General features: G+C 52.3%; 1 protein-coding gene and 1 long non-coding RNA gene across 2 annotated transcripts; one reads left to right on the top strand and one right to left on the bottom strand.

The window, feature by feature from the left end:
• The first annotated feature begins 9,766 nt into the window (after positions 1-9,766).
• BTG2 (BTG anti-proliferation factor 2) lies at positions 9,767-13,997 on the top strand. Its single transcript, XM_045456414.1, has 2 exons — positions 9,767-10,056; positions 11,339-13,997. The coding sequence occupies exons 1-2, from the start codon at positions 9,903-9,905 to the stop codon at positions 11,671-11,673; spliced, it is 489 nt and encodes a 162-aa protein (XP_045312370.1). The 5' UTR covers positions 9,767-9,902; the 3' UTR covers positions 11,674-13,997.
• LOC123586856 lies at positions 12,563-22,699 on the bottom strand. Its single transcript, XR_006706990.1, has 3 exons — positions 22,399-22,699; positions 17,792-17,931; positions 12,563-14,119 (listed from the first exon to the last, which is right to left on the bottom strand). It is a non-coding gene; the product is annotated as an uncharacterized LOC123586856 (long non-coding RNA).
• Between the last annotated feature and the right edge of the window lie 719 nt (positions 22,700-23,418).

The raw sequence follows: 23,418 nt of genomic DNA, 5'->3' as shown, positions 1-23,418 counted from the left end.
CATCTGCGAAAGCTCTAGCAGTCTCGGGGCCTCTCCTCTTGTTTGCTGTCTGGAGATGAAGGAGGTTGATCCCGGGCCCCCAGGAGTGAGGATGAGGAGGGTTTACAATGTGTCTGCCCTCTAAGTTTGGGAAAGAGGCAATAAATTCAGCTTCAGATCTGCGGCTGCCTCCAAGTCCGTGTGTTTCCCTGATGAGTTTCCGGCACTTTCAGTCACACCTTCTAGTACCATTGGAGAAGACCCAGAGGGAGGAGGTGTGGGAGGTCACATTCTTGGGCGGGGGGGAGGCTCCAGGATAATAGACTTTTAACAGATAGTTTCCATCCTTTTGCTCTGGTGATACACTTAGGGAGTCACAGAAGCAAACACACACCACTGGGGACCTTTCCAGGCAAATACTGGTCTGGCCATCTGTCCACAGCTCCTCTTCACCCCCACCCATCCCCCCCTCCCCAGCTCCTGCCTCACCTCTTCTTTGCTCCCTCGCTCTCATACACCCTCAGCTATCCTGCCTTGCCTTGCCTTTCCCCTACCACAGGCCAGGCTGGCAAAGGAGGGAAGGAAACCAGAGCATCCCTTTGCCCGTGGATGTTAGTGGGTCAGTAGGGCGCAGCAGCTGGGAAGCAACCCTCAAGGGGATAGCTGTCTTTGGGGGAGCAGATTCCCTCCCTCCACGGGGCCTGGCATACCATCAGCATCAGTTGTGAGTCTGATGAATTAATCACGCTTTCCAGCTCTCTCCCGGAGGGAGGAGAGTGAGAGCAAGTCTTCAGGAGCCAGCATGATGCAGAATGATGGAGGGGTGGGGAAGAGGTGAGTTTGGGGAGCGCAAAGCGGGTCCTAGGGGCCCGGGTCCAAGGACCTGAGGCTTCACCCAGAGGTCACCCTGCAGTCTCCCAGTTGACCCCACCCCCACCCCACACCAGAGCAGAAGTGGCAGTTCCCTGCCCTGCCCAGCACTCTGGGTCTCCGGCCTCCTGGCTGAGCCTGGCTCTGCTGGGGCCCTCGGTTCGCTTTTCTCCCAAGGCCCTGTCAGGATTACATTTTCACTCCTTCTCCTTGCACTGGTCGCTGTCCGGAAGGCAGACACTGTCATCCACGCCCCGCTACGTACGTGCTCTCCCTCTCCGACAATCTGCCTCCCGCAGCCTCCCCTCCAGACCCCTTCATCAGGCCCTCTTCCGTCCAGCAGTTTCCCCCATAGCCTCAACCCCTCCGAGCACTTTCCCTACCTCCTGACCTTAACCGAAGCCAGCTATACCTCGAAGGCCCCCTCGGGGGAGTTTATCTCTGCGTCATACCCCACACCCCTCAGGCTCATGCAATGGGGCAGAGTCCTCCCCACTCGGGGCCACTGCTCCCCATGCCCTTCTCTGAGGTCTGCTCTGTCCCCCTGGAACATCAACTTTGCCTTCCTGCTCACGCCTCATTGACCTAAGATCTTGCCCCTGAAAGCCTCCCAGCTTTTCTCTTTACCCCAAACCCCTGCTATGCACCCCCCCCCCCCCCCGCCTCCCCAGGAAGCTTCAGCATCTGCTTGAGCAGCTGAACTCACTCTGGGTCTGGGCTCTCACTCTCCAAACCCCATGTTGCCTAGTGACCGTGTCCTGCTGTCAGCCTCCAACACTCCCCTGAATCTCCAGAGCCTAGCGCCCAGGGGGTACCTGACGAATACTCCCTGAGTGGGTGAATAAATGAATGCCTGAATGAAGGAAGCCTGTGTCACAAGACGGGAGTCTGGAAAGTGGAAAGAGCACAGACTGCGTGGGACATTCAGGGTCTGGTCCATGAAGTTACTTCGAGACTTTGGGCATCTTTTCCCATCTTGTGGCCTCCTTTTCTTCATCTGAAGGATGAAATATTTTGTGTAGATGATTTTTTGAAAACCCTGCTTCTGACCATAACAGGAACTACAGTTTCCTGAGTATCTGGGATATGTAGGCACGGGGCGAAGCACCCAATAACTCCGTGAAGAACTACGTCCCCATTTTATTTTATTTAATTTATTTATTTATTTAAAAAAAATTTTTTTTTCAACGTTTATTTATTTTTGGGACAGAGAGAGACAGAGCATGAACGGGGGAGGGGCAGAGAGAGAGGGAGACACAGAATCGGAAACAGGCTCCAGGCTCTGAGCCATCAGCCCAGAGCCCGACGCGGGGCTCGAACTCACGGACCGCGAGATCGTGACCTGGCTGAAGTCGGACGCTTAACCGACTGTGCCACCCAGGCGCCCCCGTCCCCATTTTAAAGATGAGAAAGTTGGGGATAAGAGAGATCAAATATTTGCCTTGCCATAAGATAGTGGGTGGCAGATACGGGATTAGAGTGCAGGCTGGTCAACAAAAGCGAGTATGTCTAAGGGCGCCTGGCTGGCTCAGTTGGTGGAGTATGCCACTCTCGATCTCAGGGTCGTGAGTTCAAGCCCCATGTGGAGCATAGAGCTTACTTAAAAACAAAAGCAAAAACAAAACAAAACGAAAAAACCAAGTACGTCCCAATGAGTTTCATATCTTGAGATCAAAGAAGTCTCATGTTCAGAAGGGACCACTGTTTGCGCCTCTAAGCAAGGCCTCTGGTTATTGAAGTTTCTCTGAGGTGGCAGGGGGCGGCCTTCAGAAATCTGGCTGGGGATAAAGTCCTGGCTTTCAGCCTTTGCAAGGGGCCTACTCCCCACCCATTCAGCTCAGCCAACAATTGTGAAGCAGGTGCTGGGGAGGCTGGTTGGGGAGGGGGTCATTGCCGGGGATACACAGGGATAAAGCAGCTCTTGATGTCTGGGCAGATACATCGGATAAGCGTGGGCTTGTGCTCTGCGACAGGGCCACAAGCCGCTGCATCATTGCCACTGAATTCTGGTGACCAGATGCCCGGACCCCTCATCGAACCACTGAATCGGAATCTGAGGGAGAGGCTGCTTCATCTGAATTTTTACCAAGTTCCCCGGGTGATTTGAATGACGGTCCTAGGAAGTCTCATGGTCTAGGGACTTGAATGCCTGATGAGAGGTTTTTAATTTATTCTGTAGGGATTGGGAAACCATCGAAGGTTTTTAAAGCCCCCAAATGACATGATATTATTCAAGGAAAATTACTTTGGCAAGCAGTCTTCAGCAAGGGTTGAAGTGAGGGGAGCCTGGAAGGCAGGCAAAATACCAGCACTAAGCTATGGCAATGGTCTGGGGGGGACAGAAGGACTGGGGGAGGGAGGGCAATGCCCACAGCAAAGGGTGAAAACAGGAAAGACATTGCTGATGGAGACTTTCTAAGCCTTGGCAACTGATTCTCAGGGGTAGGGGTAAACAGGTCTGCTGACTAGGGAGAAATAGTAATGCCATTGAGAGAAAAAAAGAGGGGGGGGGGAGAAAAGAGAGCAGTTTCTTGATTTGTTACATGTTGAGATTAAAACACCAGAAAAAATATTTCAAAGATGTCTGGTTCTCAACCGGAAAAAACAGTTGTTGGGAGTTCCGTTGTAAAGTTGGGGTTACAGATGATGGCTTGGGATTTCTTCTGTATCAGGAGGCGGTATAATTTTTAAAATTGTATCTCCTCGATAAACGGTCACCACCGTGTGGCCTCTGCAGGGACGCGGCACAGAGCGGTAGGGGCCCTGGGAACCCAGGGGACACGCTCCCTATCTTAGATGCCAAGTCGGCGCTGAGCAGGAACGTGGGACCAGTGTTCACATATTCAGGTTTTTAAAGAGAAATCATAATTCGAGGGTTTTAAAAAATAGGATGCTTCCGACTAGTTAAATGTTGACAACTAATTTTTTTTAACTTTTTTTTAAAACATTTTTACTTATTTCTGAGAGACAGAGAGAGATGGAGCACGAGGGAGGGAGGGGCAGAGACAGAGAGAGAGGGAGACACAATCCGAAGCAGGCTCCAGGCTCCGAGCTGTCAGCACAGAGCCCGACGCGGGGCTTGAACCCACGGACCGCGAGATCACGACCTGAGCTGAAGTCGGACGTTTAACCGCCTGAGCCCCCCAGGCGCCCCAACACCTAATTTTTAAAATACTTAAACGCTATGCAGGCCAGACAATATATCTGTGGTCAGCTCCACCTCAGGGGCTTTCAGGTTGTGGCTTTTAAGCTATACAGGTGGCATTTGGGAGAGAGAGTTGAGCAAATGGGGAAGAAACCCGGGACTGTGCTGTGGGGAACATGAGCCTCCCCAGCTCCCCAGCTCACCTGTGGGTGTGCTCAGGGCTTAGAGAGGCCCTGGGTGTTTTTGCCACTGCAAGTCTAGTGGGCTCCCAGCTTCGTGGCAGCAAATGGAACCCGCACCTGCCATGGCTATTTCTGTTCATCACCTGGAAGTCATGAAGCAGCCACTGAGGTTCTGATACTTTCCAGATGCCACTGGGGGAAGGAGCCTGCGGCCTTCAGCCCACCACCTCCGGTGGCCAGCTCCGCCCTCCCTGTAAAGATGTCCCGCACCTCAGAGCGTCTGGGTCCTGACCGGAGCAGGCATCTTGTTGGCACGTCCTAGATGCTTACCTTCCTATCAGGAAGTTACTCGGTTGCCTAATTTAGGTGGGTGCCTTTTGTACAATTAAATCTTTTTGCTTGGAGCTTCAGAGCAAATGGAAGAAGGGTTACTTTTTTAGCTTTCCGACTCTTCTCCATCCCTCCAGGGGTTCTCAGAAACTGTCCTCAGGGACTTGGAAATTGTCCAGGCCTGCAGATTAGGAAGCCCTTCGCATACTTGTATCTTACCAAGACTTCCTTCAGTCCAGGTGGGTAGTTTTCCACTTAACCCTCAACCCTGATCACCTTTGCATTATCTATTTCCGTTCCTGTTCTCGGTTCACTTTGGGCTGGGGGAAGGGGTTTCAAGGCAGACCATTTGCAAAGGGCTGACACCCTCGCTTTGATGCAGGCTTTGTTAACAGGTTTGAAGGACAATGTCATTTTCTTCTGTCTTTGTCGCCCGCTTCTCATTGTAAAGAATAACCCCCAGACTGGCCGGCCTCGAGCTGCTCTTGAGAGATAACTTTGTGAGAAGATGGCAGGGAACCCTAAAAGACGTCTGGACATTACCCAGCGACGTTGCAGACGGTTGTGAATATGTTTGGCAGTATTTGCGCCCTGATTAGGAAGTGAGGAAGAGGCGTCTCGTCCTCCCTGGGTGGTGTTTCTTATCGGCTCTGGGCAGCAGAGCGGGGCTGTCACCAATGAAGCCTGAAAAGAGGAAAGATCAAATTAGCATCTGTACCAGCCACGCTCAGATCTACCCCGCCAAATATACTCTCCCCGCCAAAACACACACTCCACCAAAACATCCACACTTCACGAAGTGACGTTCCTCAATATATATATTATCATAAGTGCATTTGAACATCTACGAACACATATCTGTATTCCCTCCTACCCTCAAGCATCAGAGCACACGACACACTGAAGTATATACTCATTCAAATAGTTATGCTGCCCTCCCTATCCACACTGACACACACACACACACACACACACACACACACCTATAAGAACTACACGCTGCACGGGGTGGGAGTGAGCTGATGTCATCCCCCTAGAATACCTCAGCCCAGCCTCTGCCAGCAGATCGGCTTTGCTCAACCTCAGAGTTCCACGTGGGGTCAGGACACTGAGAGGTAACCTTGGCAATCAAGCCAAGGCCTTGAAGGCCTAACAGGACACTGGGAAAGACAAGAGTCCTCAACAACGATCTGGCTGTTCCTGACTGGGGAATGAGTGGAGAGCAAGGCCTGTGTCAGGACGCCCTCCAGACAAGCTGAGGCCTGAGGAGAGGGACCCCGTCCTGGGGGGGCGGGGGGGGGGTGAGGGTGGGATTTGATCTGAGCAGGGCGGGGTGGGATGCTGTGTGTCACTCTACAGTAAGTCACATAGGTGCCCCGTGCAAGTGGACATCCAGGACCAGGGGAGTCAGTGGGTCGGGATCACGGCACCGAAGTTTCTGGTCCAGATGAGGCATAGACTGAGGTCCGCCCCCACCCCCACCACTACCTGCCCACTTGGCAATGGGTGGCGTCACAGGTTAGCACAGTGTATCAGGACATTTCATGTTCAAAATTCAACCCGAGGCCCTTGGGCGGAGAGGAAAGAAATGAATGAAGACGAAGAGGAGGCAGAAGAGGAGAGGGGGGAGGGAGGGACCCGCTGCCTTTATCCTGATGCTCAAATTACACCTGGACCATGCCAAGGAAAGAGAGGCAGCAGGCAACATGCAAAGGGAAGAAGTGAAATCTGGACTTTTGAGCTCGTAAGGATCCTGATCCTAGCAACTGAAGGGCAGCTTTGGAAATTTCAAAAAAAAAATTGGACTACTGTAATGTATTTGCCCTGATAAGAAGCTGATCGAGGGGGTGCCTGGGTGGCTGAGTGGCTCAGTTGTTAAGCGTCCAACTCTTGGTTTCGGCTCAGGTCATGATCCCGAGGTTTGTGGGAGCAAACCCCTCCTCGGGTTCCTTGCTGAGCGTGAAGCCTTCTTGGGATTCTCTCTCTCTCTCTCTCTCTCTCTCTCTCTCTCTTACCCCCTCTCTCTCAAAATAAATACATACACTGGGGAAAAAAAAGGAAACTGAGTGAGAATCCAAATCCTCAGTTGGTCACAACTACACTGCACAGTGACTCGGAAACTTTGAATGTGGGATACCTCAGCCTCCTCTCCCTAGGCTTGTGAGTAGAAAGAAAAGAGACTGGAAAAGTCAGGGGAGTGTCTTCTGGTTCTTACCGATGCCCTACACGAGGTACGTCATCACCAACGAGGAGGCGAAGACACATCCTGAGCAATGCAGAACAGTTCGCCTCACGTTGTCGCACCGTCCTCTGGAATGACAGCACTAGAGAGATCAGGTGTCGCCCAGGCCAGAACTGTCCAAGGTCCACCACCAAGGAAGTCAGGGGAACGGGGCAGGGAAGTCAGGGGAACTGACCACGGAACTGGGGACCATTCCCCTGTAACAACCGCCCAGGGACTCCATGGGCCAATGAAAAGCGCACCATATTTGAAGTCAACAGATCTCTCCTGGCTCTGTTGAGAACTAGCTGTGTGACTTGGTGAGTGATACAAAGATCTACATAAGGACAGAGTTCTACTTCCTAAGGCAAACAAACAAACAAACAAACAAACAAACAAATACAGGCGGTCTGTCAAAATACTTTTTTTTTTTGCAACAGTTCTAGATAAAAGCAAGGCCCAGAACACCCAGCCCCTGTCGAAGACACACCCAGGAAGATGTTAAGTATTTTCAGATTCAGGTGCCGAACACCCTGTCTATACTTTGACCCGTTCCCCTGCCTTCCTTGGCGGTGGACCTTGGACAGTTCTGGCCTGGGCGACACCTGGTCTGTCTAGATGTTGCAGCAGAGGTGATCCTGTTTCCATTCCCAGCCCTGTTTTCTGTAACACAGCATTTTCCTCTCAGCGAGCAGAGGTGAGGGTTTCATTGGGCCCCATCCACTTCGGGGAGGAGCTGGCGAGGGGGCCACCTAAAGAGATGTGTTCCAGTGCGTCTTCACGGGCCATATGAAGCATTGGAGTAGAATATTTGAAATCTAAACTGCCCTGGACAAATGTAGGACAAATGAGTATAGTAACCTGTTTTCAAGCAGCCTGCAGACGGTTGTTGAGATAAGATGTCAACCTCTAAAAATACCCCTAATAACACCAAACCACAGATTATGAGTGCCACATAAATGGTATGGATAACATTAATTCTGTAGTGGGAGAATGGTCGGTGCGGGTTTTGAGAGTGGAAGACCAAGCTTCGACTGGGCCTTCGGGAGTGTGGGGGTTTGGGAGAGGTGAGAAGGAGGCAGTGAGGTGTCCAGGGGAGAATGGCATGAGCCACAATGCAGCAGAGCCGGGAACATTCAGGCACACCTGGAACGGGGGCTACGTGACAGGGCAGGGCTGGGGATCACGGGCAAAATGCTGGGGGCTCTGGGCTGCAGAGCCTGATGCTTAGAGAACAGCAAGGAGGATGAGCCTAGAGCACACAGTGGCAGAAACCTAAAAAGGTGGATGGGGCCAAATTCCGAAAGATCTTAATATTAGGCAAAGGAGTCCAGATGAATGGGGGTGGAGGGTGCCTCAGAATGATCTGAGCTAAAGAGCGAGTGAATGGAGACCTGTTGGAATGCAGCCCTACTAACAGCAGGAAGGGTCATTTGGGGATGGCGTTTGACAAGTCTACTGCAGTCATCTAGATATGAAGAAGCAACTGGTCTTGGGGCCAGATCTGAGGAGCCAGGTACAAGAAGTCAGAGGTGTGTGTGAGTTTTCAGGGCGGAGTGCCTGGGGAAGGGAAGGCATCTCTGACAGCCATGGACATCAGGAAGGGAGCTGGAAAAGACCGTGGGCTTAGACTGACACTGAGCTGGTGGCTGGACACCCACGGGGCAGGAGAGAGCAGGTGGGGGGAGCAGCAGGATGAAAGGACACCAGGACAGACTATGCAGATTCGAAAGTCAGTTGTGAAAAAGGAAGCAGAGTGGACGACATGAATAGGGTTTCTCTGAGGAAGGCAAGTGGAGAGAACAGGGAGAGGAGGGAGGAGCCACAGAGAGGGAACAGGGGCAAGAAGGGGTCCAGGGCAGGCACAGCAGGGGAAGGAGGCTGAGAAGCCTGGTGCCAGGTGCCCCTGAAAAGGAGGAGAAACTGCTTCCTGAGGTGGTCAGCAGGGCCCAGAGTCCAAGGAAAGTGAGAATTTACAGAGGCCACTGGGTTTGACTCATTTAACAAATACATATGGGGCACCCACGTATGCCAGACTCCGGGATGTGGGTTCGAAGTTCTCTGCCCATCCAGTGGACATCTGCCCAGCGCCTGTGACCGGGCCAGGCCCTGATGGTCTTGCATGTGGATCTCGGACACTGAGGCTGGGTTCTTTCCCGCAAGAGCCCATGTTTACAAAAGCTTCAATCCACAAGAAGGAAGGACATGAGGGAGGGCTGGGGGAAGAGGGGAGGAGGAGGAAAAGGGAGTGGCCAGGAAAATGTGTGCAGTTGAGAGCAGACCACTTATTCAAAAATTTTGGCATTCAAAGGAAGGCGAGACTAGAAAAATAACTTGCGGGGACAGAAAAGTCTTGCAACACTGCTCCCACCCTTCCCCCTCAAACAGGTAAGACTTGGATGTTAGCAGGGAAGAGAAAAGGCATCGGTGTAGAGGAAGGGCAGAACATGTTTGGGGGAGACGGGATTATCGCCTAAGTAAATACAAGACTTGGTCCACATTTCCGAAGAGCCGAGAGAAACCTATTTAACAAACAGGGCAAAGCGGTTAAAAGGTGACAAAGCGTCCGAGTGATTGGTTCTGACCGTGGGCGTTGGAAAATGTGGGAGCCAGAAAAGGGGCCGCGTGGGAGAGAGAGGTGTTATCAGCGGAGGCTTCTTGGAGGAGGTGGCCGGTGACCTAAATCTGGAAGGACCGGCGAAGAGGAGAAGAGGTCCAGGCATTCTGGCCGCGAACTGGACGCAGCACTCCTCCGCCCAGAGGCTTCGGCCCCTCCCCGGCTCCCCTTTTCTCCCGGCGCCTCCCTCGGGCCCGCAAGCCCGGCTCAGGTTCCCAGCACTGACGTCAGCGGGCGATGACCTCAGCGCAGGGGAGGCGGCGGGGGCGGAGGCGGGGGCGGGGGCAGGGGCTAGCGGCCTCGCGGCCCCGGGAGCGCGCGGGGTGGGGCCAGGCGGGCGTCAGGCCACGCCCCCATCCGCTGGCAGTAGCCAATGGGCGCCGGCGCGGGCTCCCCCGCCTCTCGGAATAGTATGAAAGGCGCGTCCCGGGTAAAGTCCCCGCAGAGCCCGAGCAGCGGCCGAGCGCACAGAGGAAGCTTGAGAAGCGGCACGTCCCACCGGACACTTCCCTCTCGCTGCTCCCCGCCGCTGCCACCGCCTCCTGAGCCGAGCAAGACATGAGCCAGGCCCGCTGGACCGGGAAGAGAACAGACATGCTTCCGGAGATCGCCGCCGCCGTGGGCTTCCTCTCCAGCCTCCTGAGGACCCGGGGCTGCGTGAGCGAGCAAAGACTAAAGGTTTTCAGCGGCGCTCTCCAGGAGGCACTAACAGGTGAGCACACGCCGAGGATCCTGGCGTCCGTCGACCCCTGCCGCTGGGGCTCGGCTCCCCTTCCTGCCTTGGTCGTTTTCCTCTGCTCCCAGAGCAGGGTTCCGCTCACGAGCAGCTCCGGGACTCGGTTTCCTCCAGCCCCCGGGGCAACCCGCAGTCCCCGCAGTCCCCGCAGTCCCCGCAGTCCCCTGGGTCTGCGCTCGGGTCTCGGTCCGTGTCCGCTCCGGTCGGGCGCGTTCGAAGGCGCACACCCTGGCCCTGGAGTGTGAGCCGAGTCGCGGCTTTTGCCCCGGGAGAGGAGGCACCTGCGGGCCTGAGCGCGAGCTCGTTGCCCTTACTGAGACTCTCCAGGGCGCCACGGACGACCCAGCCTGGCCAGCCAAGGGGTCATTATGGGAGAAGAAGGCGCAATTGAGCCTTAACAACTTGGGAGTCTCGGCCGTTGTTCTTCCGGCAGTGCGGGGCTGCGCTGTGCCCGGGCCGATCGTTGATTCGTTCGAAGTTGGAATCCCGGCCCCCTTTGTATGCTTGGCCCCCCTTAGCCATCTGCCACCCATTATGGTCCCGAGAAAGCCTTGTCGGTCGTAACTGCGCTCTGCTGGCTTGTGTGTTGGGGGCGGGGGCGGTGTGAAACGGCAGGTGGACAAGAGATAAGCAGCCGCTGCCAGACTTATCTCCCAGCTGTTTTCCAGCCGGTTGGCCGACCGTGTTGGGCAGCGATAGCCATCTCCAAACGTGCCCACACAGATCCTGCCTTCTGTGGAGCAACATATGTTTCATCAAAACCAACCCGATTTCGACTCCCTTAGCCACTGCTCAGGAGCTCTGGCTTTTGAAGGAGGCAGAGGGAGCCTCTAGGGCCCAGATTGGGGGACACAATGAGTCGCTGTGGATCTGACAATGGTGGCAGCCTTCCTGGCCTCCAACTTCAGCCAGTAGGTCTCCAGAGGCCCTGTCTGGACATGCCCTCCCCAGTCTCACCCCTCCTCCTTAAACTGGGGTGTGCCAAAAGCACTGGCTACTTGGGACTGCCTCAGAGCTATGGGACTCCCTCCCAACACACACACATCCTCCTCCTAGTGGGGGGGTGGGGGTCCAGATTCCATACAATTATCTCTGCTACAGCGACAGGAGGGTCTCAGGAAGGTCCTGGAACTCATGAGAAACTACCTTGCTTACTTAAAATCTCTGGGTTCCTGCCTCTCCTCCTGTCCCTTCATCCCCTTCCCCCACAGCCCAGCTGCTCTAACCAGGGCATCTCCCTCTTGTTCCGTCTCCACAGAGCACTACAAACACCACTGGTTTCCTGAGAAGCCGTCCAAGGGCTCCGGCTACCGCTGCATCCGAATCAACCACAAGATGGACCCCATCATCAGCAAGGTGGCCAGCCAGATCGGACTCAGCCAGCCCCAGCTGCACCAGCTGCTGCCCAGTGAGCTGACCCTGTGGGTGGACCCCTACGAGGTGTCCTACCGCATTGGGGAGGATGGCTCTATCTGCGTCCTGTACGAGGAGGCCCCAGTGGCAGCCTCCTATGGGCTCCTCACCTGCAAGAACCAAATGATGCTGGGCCGGAGCAGCCCCTCGAAGAACTACGTGATGGCGGTCTCCAGTTAGATCCCCCGCCAGCCCCACCAGGCACTCTACTGTACTCATTCTGTCGTGACAACAGGCCGCTGCATACCTCAACCTGGGGAACTGTATTTTAAATGAAGAGCTATTTATACATATATATATATATATTATTTTTTTTAAGAAAAGGGGAGAAAAAAAAAAACCAAAAGATTTTTTTTAAAGAAAAATCCTTAAAGGGAGCTGCTTGGAAGTGGCCTCCCCAGGTGCCTTCGGAGAGAACTGTTGTGCGCTTGAGTCCGGGAACCAGCGTGTCTGCCTACGGGAGGGGGCGTACGGAAGCGGTGGGGGGGGGGGCGCTGGCTTGAGGTGAGGTGGGAGAAGCTTGGCTGGCACCCCAAGAAGATGGGGGAGGGAGCAAGCAAGGTTAGCAACTGTGAAAGAGAGGTCAGGATCTGCCTTGCGGGGAGAAGAGGGGCTGAGCTCAAACCTCTCCCTCTCCGGAACGGGACACCTGTATCCCCTGGCCCCTCTCTTACTCAGGGGCATTCAAGCCTGGACTTAAGTTATACTATGTTGCCTAATCGTCTTTCATGTTTCTGATGAGATCCAGGGCAGAGAGTGAAAAGTCCTCTCCTGATTGCTTCTGCCCTAAGCAGCTTTTCTTGAAATCATGACTTGTTTCTGATTCTATGCTCAGGGGCCTGGTAGATGTTGCTTCCCAGCCAGGAAACAAAAGCTTTTTGTTTTGTGGGGGTCGGGGAAGTAAGGCAGGAGTTAGAGGTTATCAGGGTTGGGGCTGGAGGGAACTCTGCACGAAACCTTTGCTTTGCTGTGTGCTGCTCTGTGTGTGAGTGTACGTGGTGATTAAGTTGGGGGTGACTTGCAATGGAATTTTGGGACCCAAAGAGTATCCACTGGGGATGTGTTTTTCTGTTTTGTTTTTGTTTGTTTGTTTTTTGGGGTTTTTTGGCCAAAGCCCTTCTTTCTGGAATCACAGGAACGTCCTGATGCTGCTGCTGCTGCCACTATCCCTTCAAGAGTTGGCTCAAAAGCTACAGGGAACTCTAGGTTCTTTACTACTGCCTTCTTTTTAAAAGCACAACACTCCTCCCTGACTCTCCCGTTCTTCTCCCCTTCTGGTTGGGTCATGGAGCTACCCAGTTTTCCAGAACAAGAGCTCTCGACTCATTGTGCAATATGGCCTCCTGGGTCCCAGGAGAGTCTGAAGGAGACCCAGCTCTCAGAACCTCCTGGTGCCCTGGAGGGCTTCGGGAACTATCCCTCCATCCTCGGGACTCTGGCTGGCTGGTCGGCCTCGCAGGTATTCCTTGGCTGAATGGGAGAACTCCCCGAGTTCTGCAGGACTACTTGGTATTCTTGTAGGGCTGACACTAAAAGCCAAAATCCTGGGCATTATTTTCTCCCTGGTGCTCAGAGCACCTGTGGGGAAGTTGCTGTCTCTCAGTACAACCCAGATTTGTCTGTAGACTTGTGCAATATTTACCGTGCTGGGTCGGAGCCAGTGGAAATCTATACTGGGAAGAAATCGCCTTCCTTCGGTTTTTCAGTGACCTTAGTGAGGGGGTCCTGCGGAGGCCCTGAGTTTCCCAAACTCAAAATCACTTTAGAAGGACGCAGCTAGAGCGTCCAGTCTACCTGGCTACCCTCCTGTCCAGCCCACCAGGCTGTCGCCCCTTAGTGAGGAAACTTTCTTCCCTGCCCGAGGGTCCCCCACTCCACAGCCAGTCCCCTTCCCTGAATTTCTTAACCACCCACTTCTGATTCAAAGGTGCTATTTACCAAACACTGTCCCTACCCAGTCCTGCCAGTCCTGCCTCCTTTTCAACTCTAGACTCCAAGCTGCCTTCCCAGACCCTGCTTCCAGCCTTTATTGCTTTAAAGCTAACTTCAGACCCACAGACCCAAAAGCTCATTTTCTGGCCTGTGGGTTGAGACAAAGCTGTGAATCACTGGACGTGGCATTGTTGCATCCTGTCTGCAAACAGATCCCTGCCTTTTTAAAAAAGAAGCAGCCTCATGGTCTCCTGCTTAATCTTTTCTCTCTTCTCTCTCTCTCTCTCTCTCTCTCTTTCTTTCTTATTTTTTTTTTTTTAATGTTCACTTTAAAAAACAGCAAAACACCCAGAGCTGGACTGTTGAGCAGGCCTGTCTCTCCTATTAAGTAAAAAGAAATAATAGTAGCAGGTTGGTAAGCTATTCTGACAGAAAAGACAAAGGTTACTAATTGTATAATAGTGTTTTTATATGGAAGGATGTACAGCTTTATGGACAAATGTACCAGCTTCTTTTTTCTTTTTCTTTTTTTTTCTTTTTTTGGTTACTTTAATAAAAATGTAGCAGATGAAGCCGTGTGGTGTAGAGAAGCCAACATCTTCAACTCACTAAGCGTTTTCTTCAGATGCAAATCCTTTCTTGGTGTCTCATGGTATTTCTCTTCAGTTACACTCAGAAGACCTATAGCAGGGGGCTGGTGTAAAAGAAAAATCTCGTTATGTGACAGAGAGCCAAGAAGTACTCCTTACCTCATTCCTTAGTGCGCGGTCTCACTTCCCCGTGAAAATGCTGGACAGGACGGGGTTCTAGACTGAGCACTCTTTAGCCAGGTCTCACGCATCCTGCCCTCCCTAGGCCTCAGCTGTGTTCCCTTGTTTATTTGTTCAGCAAGCATGTACCGTCAGTCAGTGTGAGGCGTTGAACACATGACCAGTGATTAAGGCTCACAGCCTGAGTCTCAGACTGAGATGGTGAGAAGGGGGCACGGAACCCCTTGCCAGGCCGGGGCAGAATTGTTGGAAAGTTCCCGGCACAGGCTCTCTTGTCATCTCTGGGACTGCCATTTGGTACCCACCATTTTTTTTTTTCTTTTTAAGTTTATTTATTTATTTATTTTTTTTTAATTTTTTTTTTTTTTTCAACGTTTATTTATTTTTGGGACAGAGAGAGACAGAGCATGAATGGGGGAGGGGCAGAGAGAGAGGGAGACACAGAATCGGAAACAGGCTCCAGGCTCTGAGTCATCAGTCCAGAGCCCGACGCGGGGCTCGAACTCACGGACCGCGAGATCGTGACCTGGCTGAAGTCGGACGCTTAACCGACTGCGCCACCCAGGCGCCCCTTTAAGTTTATTTTTGAGAGAGAGACAGTGCGAGCAGGGGAGGGGTAGAGAGAGGGAGACACAGAATCCGAAGCAGGCTCCAGACTCTGAGCTGTCAGCCCAGAGCCCGACGCGGGGCTCCACCTCGCCAGCCGCGAGATCATGACTTGAGCCCAAATCAAGAAATCGGACATTTGACGAAGCCACCCAGGTGCCCCAGGACCCACCGTTCTTATTAGACAAGAGCAGTTGGGCCTCAGGATCTGGGCCCTGGAACTGAATGTATAATGGACAGCCAAGGCTACCAGTCAGCTAAAGAGCAGCTACTCCCAACAGCAAAGATTTGAGAGCCAAAGGTTACCAATTTATTACTCCCTTTGTATGGATAGGATATATGTGAGGAAATAAGAACAGTCTTTATCATCCCCGACTCTTGGGTTCGGGCCATGAGGTTTTGACACAGGCTTCCGCACCCCACCCCCCACCTGCTGTCTCAGCAATTTCCGCTGAGGTCACAAGTACATCACTGACCTGGGCTAGTTTTCTTCTTGGCCAGAGGTGGGCTGCACTTAAACCACATTCTAAACACATTGATTCGTGAACAGAACCACCCCTCACCAACGTACACGCTTCATTTCATGCCTCCATGACCCTCATGAACAAACATGCGGTTTGACCTGGGCGTCCTAGGTGGTCGGTAGGCCAGAGAGGCTGTGTGTGGTGCGTTTGGGAGGGTATCGGAGGCCAGAAATGGGGCTGCGGGAAGCCGGCTCATCTGTATCACAGAATTCGTTACAGGGACACTTGTGTCAAGAGGTCATTTGAAGGAATGGCCCCGTTTCCATTTGTAGCTTCTAGCACAAATGTCCTAGGCACTCATTTGTAAGGACCCGCCTTTTGGGATGTAAGGATGGAGGTGGGGTTGAATTTTTGCCCTTCCTGGTGTGCTATTCTTACCAGCACCTACCTTCTTATTTCCTAAGAGGCTCCACTCATTGGTTTTCATATTGTTTAGTAAAAAGCCTGAAAGGGAGGGTTATCGGAGGCCAAGGGGCCATCATCACCCACCTCTGTCTCCGAGCGGGGGAGACGGCCGCATAGCAGATTGATTTGGGGATTGTTCTCGGCTCCTGGTAGAAAAACAGTCCCTCAATTTACATGGGAGTGTTCTGTGTTGCTTACTTTAGATCTGGCCAATTTCAGTAGTGGTGGGGACTACCCCTTGGCCAGCTGGGGGTACAGGGGCTGTAGGCAGGAACAGTTTGAGTAGCAGCTGGTGGTTTTCACGTGTCCCGGGACCGGGCATTGGGTGGTTGGTCCCTTTTGCTCCCAGCTTCCCCACCTGGTACACTGCACCAGCCGGGGAGACCTGGGCTCCGTCAGCTATTTCTGGATGATAACACGCTGTCCAGAGAGTGTAGACGTGGCCTGGGAGCTACAGATTAAGAGCCCATCCCAGTTCCTGATAAGGAGGTTTGGGTGGGGGAGACCTTGATGTTTCAACCAGCAAGCCCAGGGGGAAGAAACTCTCCTCTGTGAGTCTGACATCGGCCCCATGGTGGCCTTCCGGGAGCACAGATAGCGAGGACTCCTGGCTTCCAGGCCAGTACTGGCACTGAGGCCCAGCAGAGCAGGATGCAGTAGAAGTTCTGGGCTGGGAGGGAGAATATATGGGTTGTAGCCCAGGTCCTTCCTAACCAGCTGTGGGAGTTTGGCCAAGCCCCTCAATTTTCCTGTCTCAGAAATGAGGGAGTTGGATGAAATGACCTCTGTTCCTTTCTTCAGCTTTTGATTCTAAATCATCTCCATTATCCTGGCAGTCACTGGAGGGCAAATTGGGACAATTATTATCATTATCTTCAATTAGTTGAACTGGAAGGTCATTTGGGTTGGGAAGTGAAGTAAATAGTCTTCCCTTGCTTGAGTCCGACTCCTGCTGGGTAAAGTTTCCATTTCCAAGCCCAGTGGGGCAGGGCTGCAAACAGGTTAGCAGCTCAGGCAGGCCCCGGAGTTAGGCTGCCCGGGGGTCTGATCTCCTCTCTCCCACCTACTTCCTGTGTGCAATCTGGAACAAGTTACTTCAACCAGGCCTCATTTCCCCATTTGTAAAATGGGACTAAGAGTACAACCCATCTTGGAGCACCTGCGTGGCTCACTCAGTTAAGCTCTGACTCTTGATTTCAGCTCAGGTCAGGATCTCATGGTTTGTGAGATCACGCCCCGAATTGGGCTCTGCAGCTGACAGCATGGAGCCTGCTCGGGATTCATTCTCTCTCTCTCTCTCTTTCTCTCTCTCTCTGTCTCTCTCTCACACACGCACAATAAATTAATTAATTAAAAAAAAAAAAGAATAGAACCCATCTGAAAATGTTAAGGAGGTTGAAATGAGATCTAAACCACTTGGCATAGCGCTTTGCATATTTAAGTATGCAACAAATGAAAATTGTAGTTTTAAGTAGAAGTTAATCTGAATTGGTCCTGAGCTGAATAAGGACACTGACATTCTGGTAACTGGGAGGAAACCATTATTTAAGTATTAGTCCCACTAGTGCCTCCGAGAATGGCTGCAGCGAACAACATCCAAGCAGCCTTTGGCCTCCCCATTGAAAGATGATTTTCAATCCTTTGCTTGAAAGTCTTTACAGTCCAGGGGCACCTGGCTGGCTCAGTCAGTAGAGCATATGACTCTTGATCTCAGAGTCATGAGTTCAAGCCCTGTGTTGGGTGTGGAGCCTACTTAAAATCAAATCAAAACAAAACCAAGAAAAATTCTTCACAGTCCAAAGAGCCCTTCCCGGCATCACCTAGCCTGTAGTAGGTACTCTGTAGGTACCTGCAGAATGAATGAATGCACTCATGTCTGATCTTGGCCGTTCTGGCTGAAATGTACCATGTGCCCGCCAGACATCCGATCTCATTGGCTGGAGGGGAGCTTTGACCTCTTGGCTCCATGGTCTGCTTGTAAATTGATACCAAACTGGGCTATGTGCCCATTCACAGGCCGAGTGGGTGGGGAACGGATTTTCCAATAACAACCTTGCTTACCTCCTTCCTGCCCACCTGTGGAATCATGCGGAATCACGTTCTCCCTTCCAGGAAGAGAGAGAAACGGGGAAGCTGGGAAGGGCAAGCCTGGTGAGTTCTGGAGAGTTCTGGCTTTTTCTCTGCACCACTTCTTTGCAGAGCTGGTATGAAAAACATTTGAACTCAGTTTAAGAGGCTACCAGGGCCCTGGATAATGATCTTGTACAAACAAGCCTTGCCCAGATGTGTTGCCTGTCCTTTCCCTGGCTTCGAGGGGGGCCCCGTTCCCTGGGCGCCCACCGGCTCCAAGTCATTTTGCTCCCAGCTGAAGTGGGTCTACTAGTCCCCACCCGTTCCCATAAGCAAGGGCAGGCCTTATTCACCCCTTGTCCAGCAGACCCGACAGGCTTCCCGGGGCACATCAGATAAGAGGAGGTTATAGCCGGGCAGGTTGGGGCTCCTTTATTTACCAGTACCAGCAGGGAGGGGCCGTTTAGAGTTCGGTGAGCACCAGAGGAGCCAAGGTAGGGCCAGGCTGTCAGTGAAGAAGGACAGCCACACAGAGGCTGTGGTGAACTTGGGGAGTGAGCTCAGGCTTTGTCTGAAAAAGACCCTGTTCCTTAGCGCCAGTCCACTGTCCTCCTGGGAGACCAGTGATATCAGATACTGTGATTTTTTCAAGAGAAACCTGAAATAGAGACTTTTATTTCACATCTCCCTAAATTCTAACGACGGCCACTAATTTTTTTTTAAGGGGTAAACTGCTTTTAAGTACTTATTTGCATAGGCTTCCAGTTTGCGACTTATGATGCGCCTTGGACCACCTGGAAATGGGGGTGTAGGGTTTTCTGACCCCACCCCCATACTCGGAGTGAGGCTCTGCATTGAGGACATCAATGGCACACTGTCACCACGGCTGGGATCTCTCGAAGGCACATCCCAGTATGTTCCCGACAGGACAGCGAGCACGCTTGGGGCCTGTGCTTCCCCTCCAAGGATTATACTAGAGGCAACTTGCCCACCCTCAACCGGTGCCCATTAACTCATGCCTGGGACTGCAGCCTCTGGGCCTTTGCTCAATGCTCTGCCCCCTCCTGCCTACCCACTTTTGTCTGGTTAACTCTGGTCTCTCAAGATTCAGACCTTCTCTTTCAGCTTTGCAGTGACACTGTTCCTTCCCATGTTACTCAGTCTTTTCTTCTGTCCTAGTCCTTATAACCCCGATTTTTTTTTTTTAAACAAGGATTTTGTTTTTAAGTTTATTTTGAGAGTGAGGGCAGGGAGAGAATCCCAATCAGGCTCTGCACTGTCAGCACAGAGCCCGACGCAGGGCTCAAACCCACAAACCATGAGATCATGAGGGGAGCTGAAATCAAGAGTCAGATGCTCAACTAACTGAGCCGCCCAGGCACCCCCTTATAACACTGAATTTACAGTAGAATGTAAGCCAGGGACTTTACCTGAGCAGTGTTTGGTGTTGAATAGGTGTTAGTGAATATTGGCCGAACAGATGGGTCTCAAAGTTGCCAAGAGTAGAGGCTAATAGATGAAAGGAGTTTAGGTAAGGAGTAGAAGAAAAAAAAATCAAGTTCATTCAGGGTTTGCCAGTGAGGGGTCCCAGCTCAGAAGAGCTAACCTTTGACTGCACCTTTTTTTTTTTCTTTTTAAAGCTACTTATTTATTTTAAGAGAGAGAGAGAGAGAGAGAGAGAGAGAGAGAGAGAGAACAAGCAGGGGAAGGGCAGAGAGAAAGGGAGCTGTCAGTGCGGAGCCTGACGGAGCCCGACACGGACTCGAACCCACAACCCGTGAGATCATGACCCATGAGATCATGACCTCAGCCAAAATCAAGAGTCTGACGTTTAACTGACTGAGCCACCCAGGTGCCCCTGTGATTGCACCTTCTTAAGAAAACAGTCCTTTGAATCTTACAGGCTCTTAGGTCTTTAAGCACCTGCTATTGAAACGTAAATGTTACTTAGAGAGGGGTGGACACATTTTAAATCATAATGTGGGGGAACCTTAGTTATCAATTAACTCCCTAAATGGGTTTACCCAGACGGTAATCACACCTGGAGAGAAGGCTGGGCTACGTGTGCCGAAGGAATTCTGACCAAGGTAGCTGGAGCGAGAAAACAGACTCTCTGTGATCCTGTCCACAGAAATCCTTCCCAATGTCTACTCTGGAGGTCAGCAGCCTGGTGGTAGAAACACCCACGGGCTTAGGAGTTGGGAAGTAGGAGCCCTAGCTTCGGGTCTGACAATAACTAGTACCAGATTCGTCTCTGACATCTTAGACTAGTCCCTCCTCCCTCCTGAGCCTCAGTTTTCTCATCCGTAAAATGAGTCACTTGTGCTAAATCACCTCTCACCATTCTATTTCCATTTCCGTACAGGACAGGGGAAATCCCTGATTCTTCTTTTCCATTTAGGCCAGTGCATAGCCCTGGTCCTGCTCCATCGTATGGAAATAACACACAACAGCCTTCTATCTGCCTCCCTACCCAGGCTGGCCAGCAGCCTGGGCAACCACAAACTTCGTTTTCATCATGCCATTCCTTTCCTGCTGCCTCTCCTGGCCATTCTGAATGTCTAAGATGGGAATACAAGGCGCTCCCGAACTTTCCAACCCCAGACTCCCTGTGCGATGGCCTAACCGTGCCAGGATACCCCACCTTCACAACTCTCTCCTGTTCACTTTTCCTTGCCGCCATGACCACATCTACAAGACTCCCTACTCTGCCAATTATCATGGCCCCAAACCACTTGTCAAAGTATTTTGACATGCTTTCTTCTAGGACACGAGCGCCTACTGGGTGCCGAACACCAGTGTGGCCAGGCACTCTGCCTGCTGCCTTACACACAGCCTCTCTCGCACAATCTCCATGAGCACACTCTGAGAGATGGTCGCCTCAAGCTCATAGACGAAGGAGGCAAAGCACCAGTGACTGGAGGGGGAGGTGGTGGAAACAGATTTAAAATCTGGACGTGGGGCGCCTGGGTGGCGCAGTCGGTTAAGCGGCCGACTTCAGCCGGGTCACGATCTCGCGGTCCGGGAGTTCGAGCCTCGCGTCGGGCTCTGGGCTGATGGCTCGGAGCCTGGAGCCTGTTTCCGATTCTGTGTCTCCCTCTCTCTCTGCCCCTCCCCCGTTCATGCTCTGTCTCTCTCTGTCCCCCAAAAAATAAATAAACGTTGAAAAAAAAAATCTGGACGTGTCTGTCTCCAGAGTCCACGCTTTTTCCCTCCCCTGTTGCCTCCTCAGGATGCCTTCCCTGAATAATTCCACTTGCGTTCTTTAAAAACATTCTGACCTCAAGGCTTTTCAATGTTTGTACGTATGGCTTAAAACTGCTTACCCCCTCATACTACATTCCTTATTCCAGCACCTCTTAAATGATGTATACACATCATTTATCACTGTTTACGTGTCCATAACAAACACAGTCAGCACATCTTCATGTGTCACTTTTGGTGGATGTCTGGAGGCTCTGCAAGCTCGCGTCCCCTCTCCCACGATTACCACACACGCCTCCAGAGAAGGATCCCTTGCCTTCTGTTTTTCACACCCTCGTGTGCTGCCCACGACTTGGCGTGCGCCAGTCTGATGCGAGTACGCTGGCTGTTGAATGAAAAGCTATGGTTGAGTAAACTGTGGTGTACCCGCAAGAGGCTGTGGGGCAAGTGCCCTCCTCTCATGGCCCCCTTCCAATCTTCCCACTCCAGACCCAGAAAGGAAAGTGCCCTATCGGGGGGTTTCCTAAGAGGGGGTGAGGGAGCCCTGCGGGCTGCTGCTGCTACATACATACATACATACAAAGTTTCCAGCACATGGTTTATGCACCCCCAGACATGCTCTTGGGCGGATGCTGATGGTAGGGTGTCATTGACTCTCTTCAGTCAAGTCTGTTCCACCCAGAACCACAACCACTTGAAGTACTAAACGACAAGTAAGCAGATGTGGATGTAGATCTAGATAAATACGTTTGGAAATAAATGGAGACTTCTCTTCGGAATAGACTTTGACATAACATGGGCGGCTACCTTGGTTAAGGATTCTGTCTTCACTCCTGGACATTGGGTTTAAATTTACAACGTCTAGGGGCGCCTGGGCGGCTCAGTCGGTTAAGCATCGGGTTCTTGATCTTGGCTCAGGTCATGATCTCCTGGTTTGTGAGATCGCCGTGAGATCTGACAGCGCAGAGCCTGCTTGGGATTCTGTCTCTCCCTCTCTCTGTCTGCCCCCGCCCCGCTCACAGGTGCAAGCTCTCTCTCTTGCTCTCTCTCAAAATAAATAAATAAACTTAAATAAGTAAATAAATTAGTCAGTTTACTTGCTCCAAAGAGGATCAGACTCTCTGGCTGAGAATAAGGAGGGCCACAGAAGGGAGGAGAGGGGCAGAGGGAAAGCCCTCTGAGCAGTCTTTTCTTTACGGGTATTTGTGCCCTTGTGCTAGGAAAGCTGGCACAGGAAGGGATGAAGGCTTTACTGGAGTCTCGGAGGGAGGGTGCCAGGGATGGTGCATTTGAGCAACTCAGCGACTAGGTCTCAGCAGCTGGCGGGGGGGGGGGGGGGGGGGGGGGCAAGAGAAATGCGATTAAGCCCCAGGCGCCCACCCACAGCTCCTCACCAGCCTAATTCCTCCTGCAAACCCTTTCTTCTTTCCTGCGGAGGTCCCCTTGCCAGCTGCCCTCTCCTCCAGGTGTTTCCTGTGCGCTCTTTGTTTGCTGGCTGGGTGGCTGCAGGCGGGAGAGGAGTCTGTTTTGGCCTCCTGTTAGCCAATGGCAGCCGGCCTAGGGGGGGCCGGGCGCTCCTGTATCTGGGGAGAACCGACCGCAAGCGGCAGCTTCCTCCCAACACCTGCCTTTCTGAGAGTCTGTAAACAGTGACAGGCCCAGGAAGGCTTCCTCGGCAGAGCAGGGCAGGGACTTCTGTTGGGTCAAAACAAAGGGGGTCATTGCACAAATGAAATGTCCAGAAGCTCTCCACCCCAGAGGACGGGTCAAGGCCTACAATGTGGGTCACCCCAGGAACCTCAGGGCAAAGGCCCCGTTGCCCTGGACTCTAATTCCTACAGGTAAGAGGCAGAGTTGAGCTCAAACCCAGGACTGGCTGAATAAACAGAGGAGAAACAACAAGAAAAATGAAGGCAAAACTGGACCCAGGACTTCTAATTCTTCCTGTCACCCAGTGACACCCAGGTCACCAGTGTCCTGGTCTTCTGGATTCGAGGGACTTCTACACCAAGCCCCAGTTCACAGTGCAGATAGTCAAAAAATATTCTTATATTTTTTGGAGTGGAATCCACTCCTACACATTTTTTTTTTTTAATGTTTATTCATTTTTGAGAGAGAGACAGAGCATGAGCAGGGGAGGGGCGGAGAGAGAGGAAGACACAGAATCCAAAGCAGGCTGCAGGCTCCGAGCCATCAGCACAGAGCCCGACGTGAGGCTCGAACCCATGAGATCATGACCTGAGCAGAAGGGGGACGCTTAACCGGCAGAGCTCCCAGGCGCCCCGTGTTTATGTATCGCATTTCAAATGGAATATAAGGCCCTAGAGATCACCTGTGATATTGCTCACCATCTCCCAGAGCATCTGGAGGTGCCTGGGTATGAATTTGACAGCAAGAGAGCTGGGGGACCAGGT

The sequence above is a fragment of the Leopardus geoffroyi genome, chromosome C3 (assembly GCF_018350155.1).
Source record: "Leopardus geoffroyi isolate Oge1 chromosome C3, O.geoffroyi_Oge1_pat1.0, whole genome shotgun sequence".
In the NCBI taxonomy this organism is placed as follows: domain Eukaryota; kingdom Metazoa; phylum Chordata; class Mammalia; order Carnivora; family Felidae; genus Leopardus; species Leopardus geoffroyi.
The sequence above is the reverse complement of the archived record's forward strand: the minus strand, read 5'-3'. Positions and strand labels throughout refer to the sequence as shown.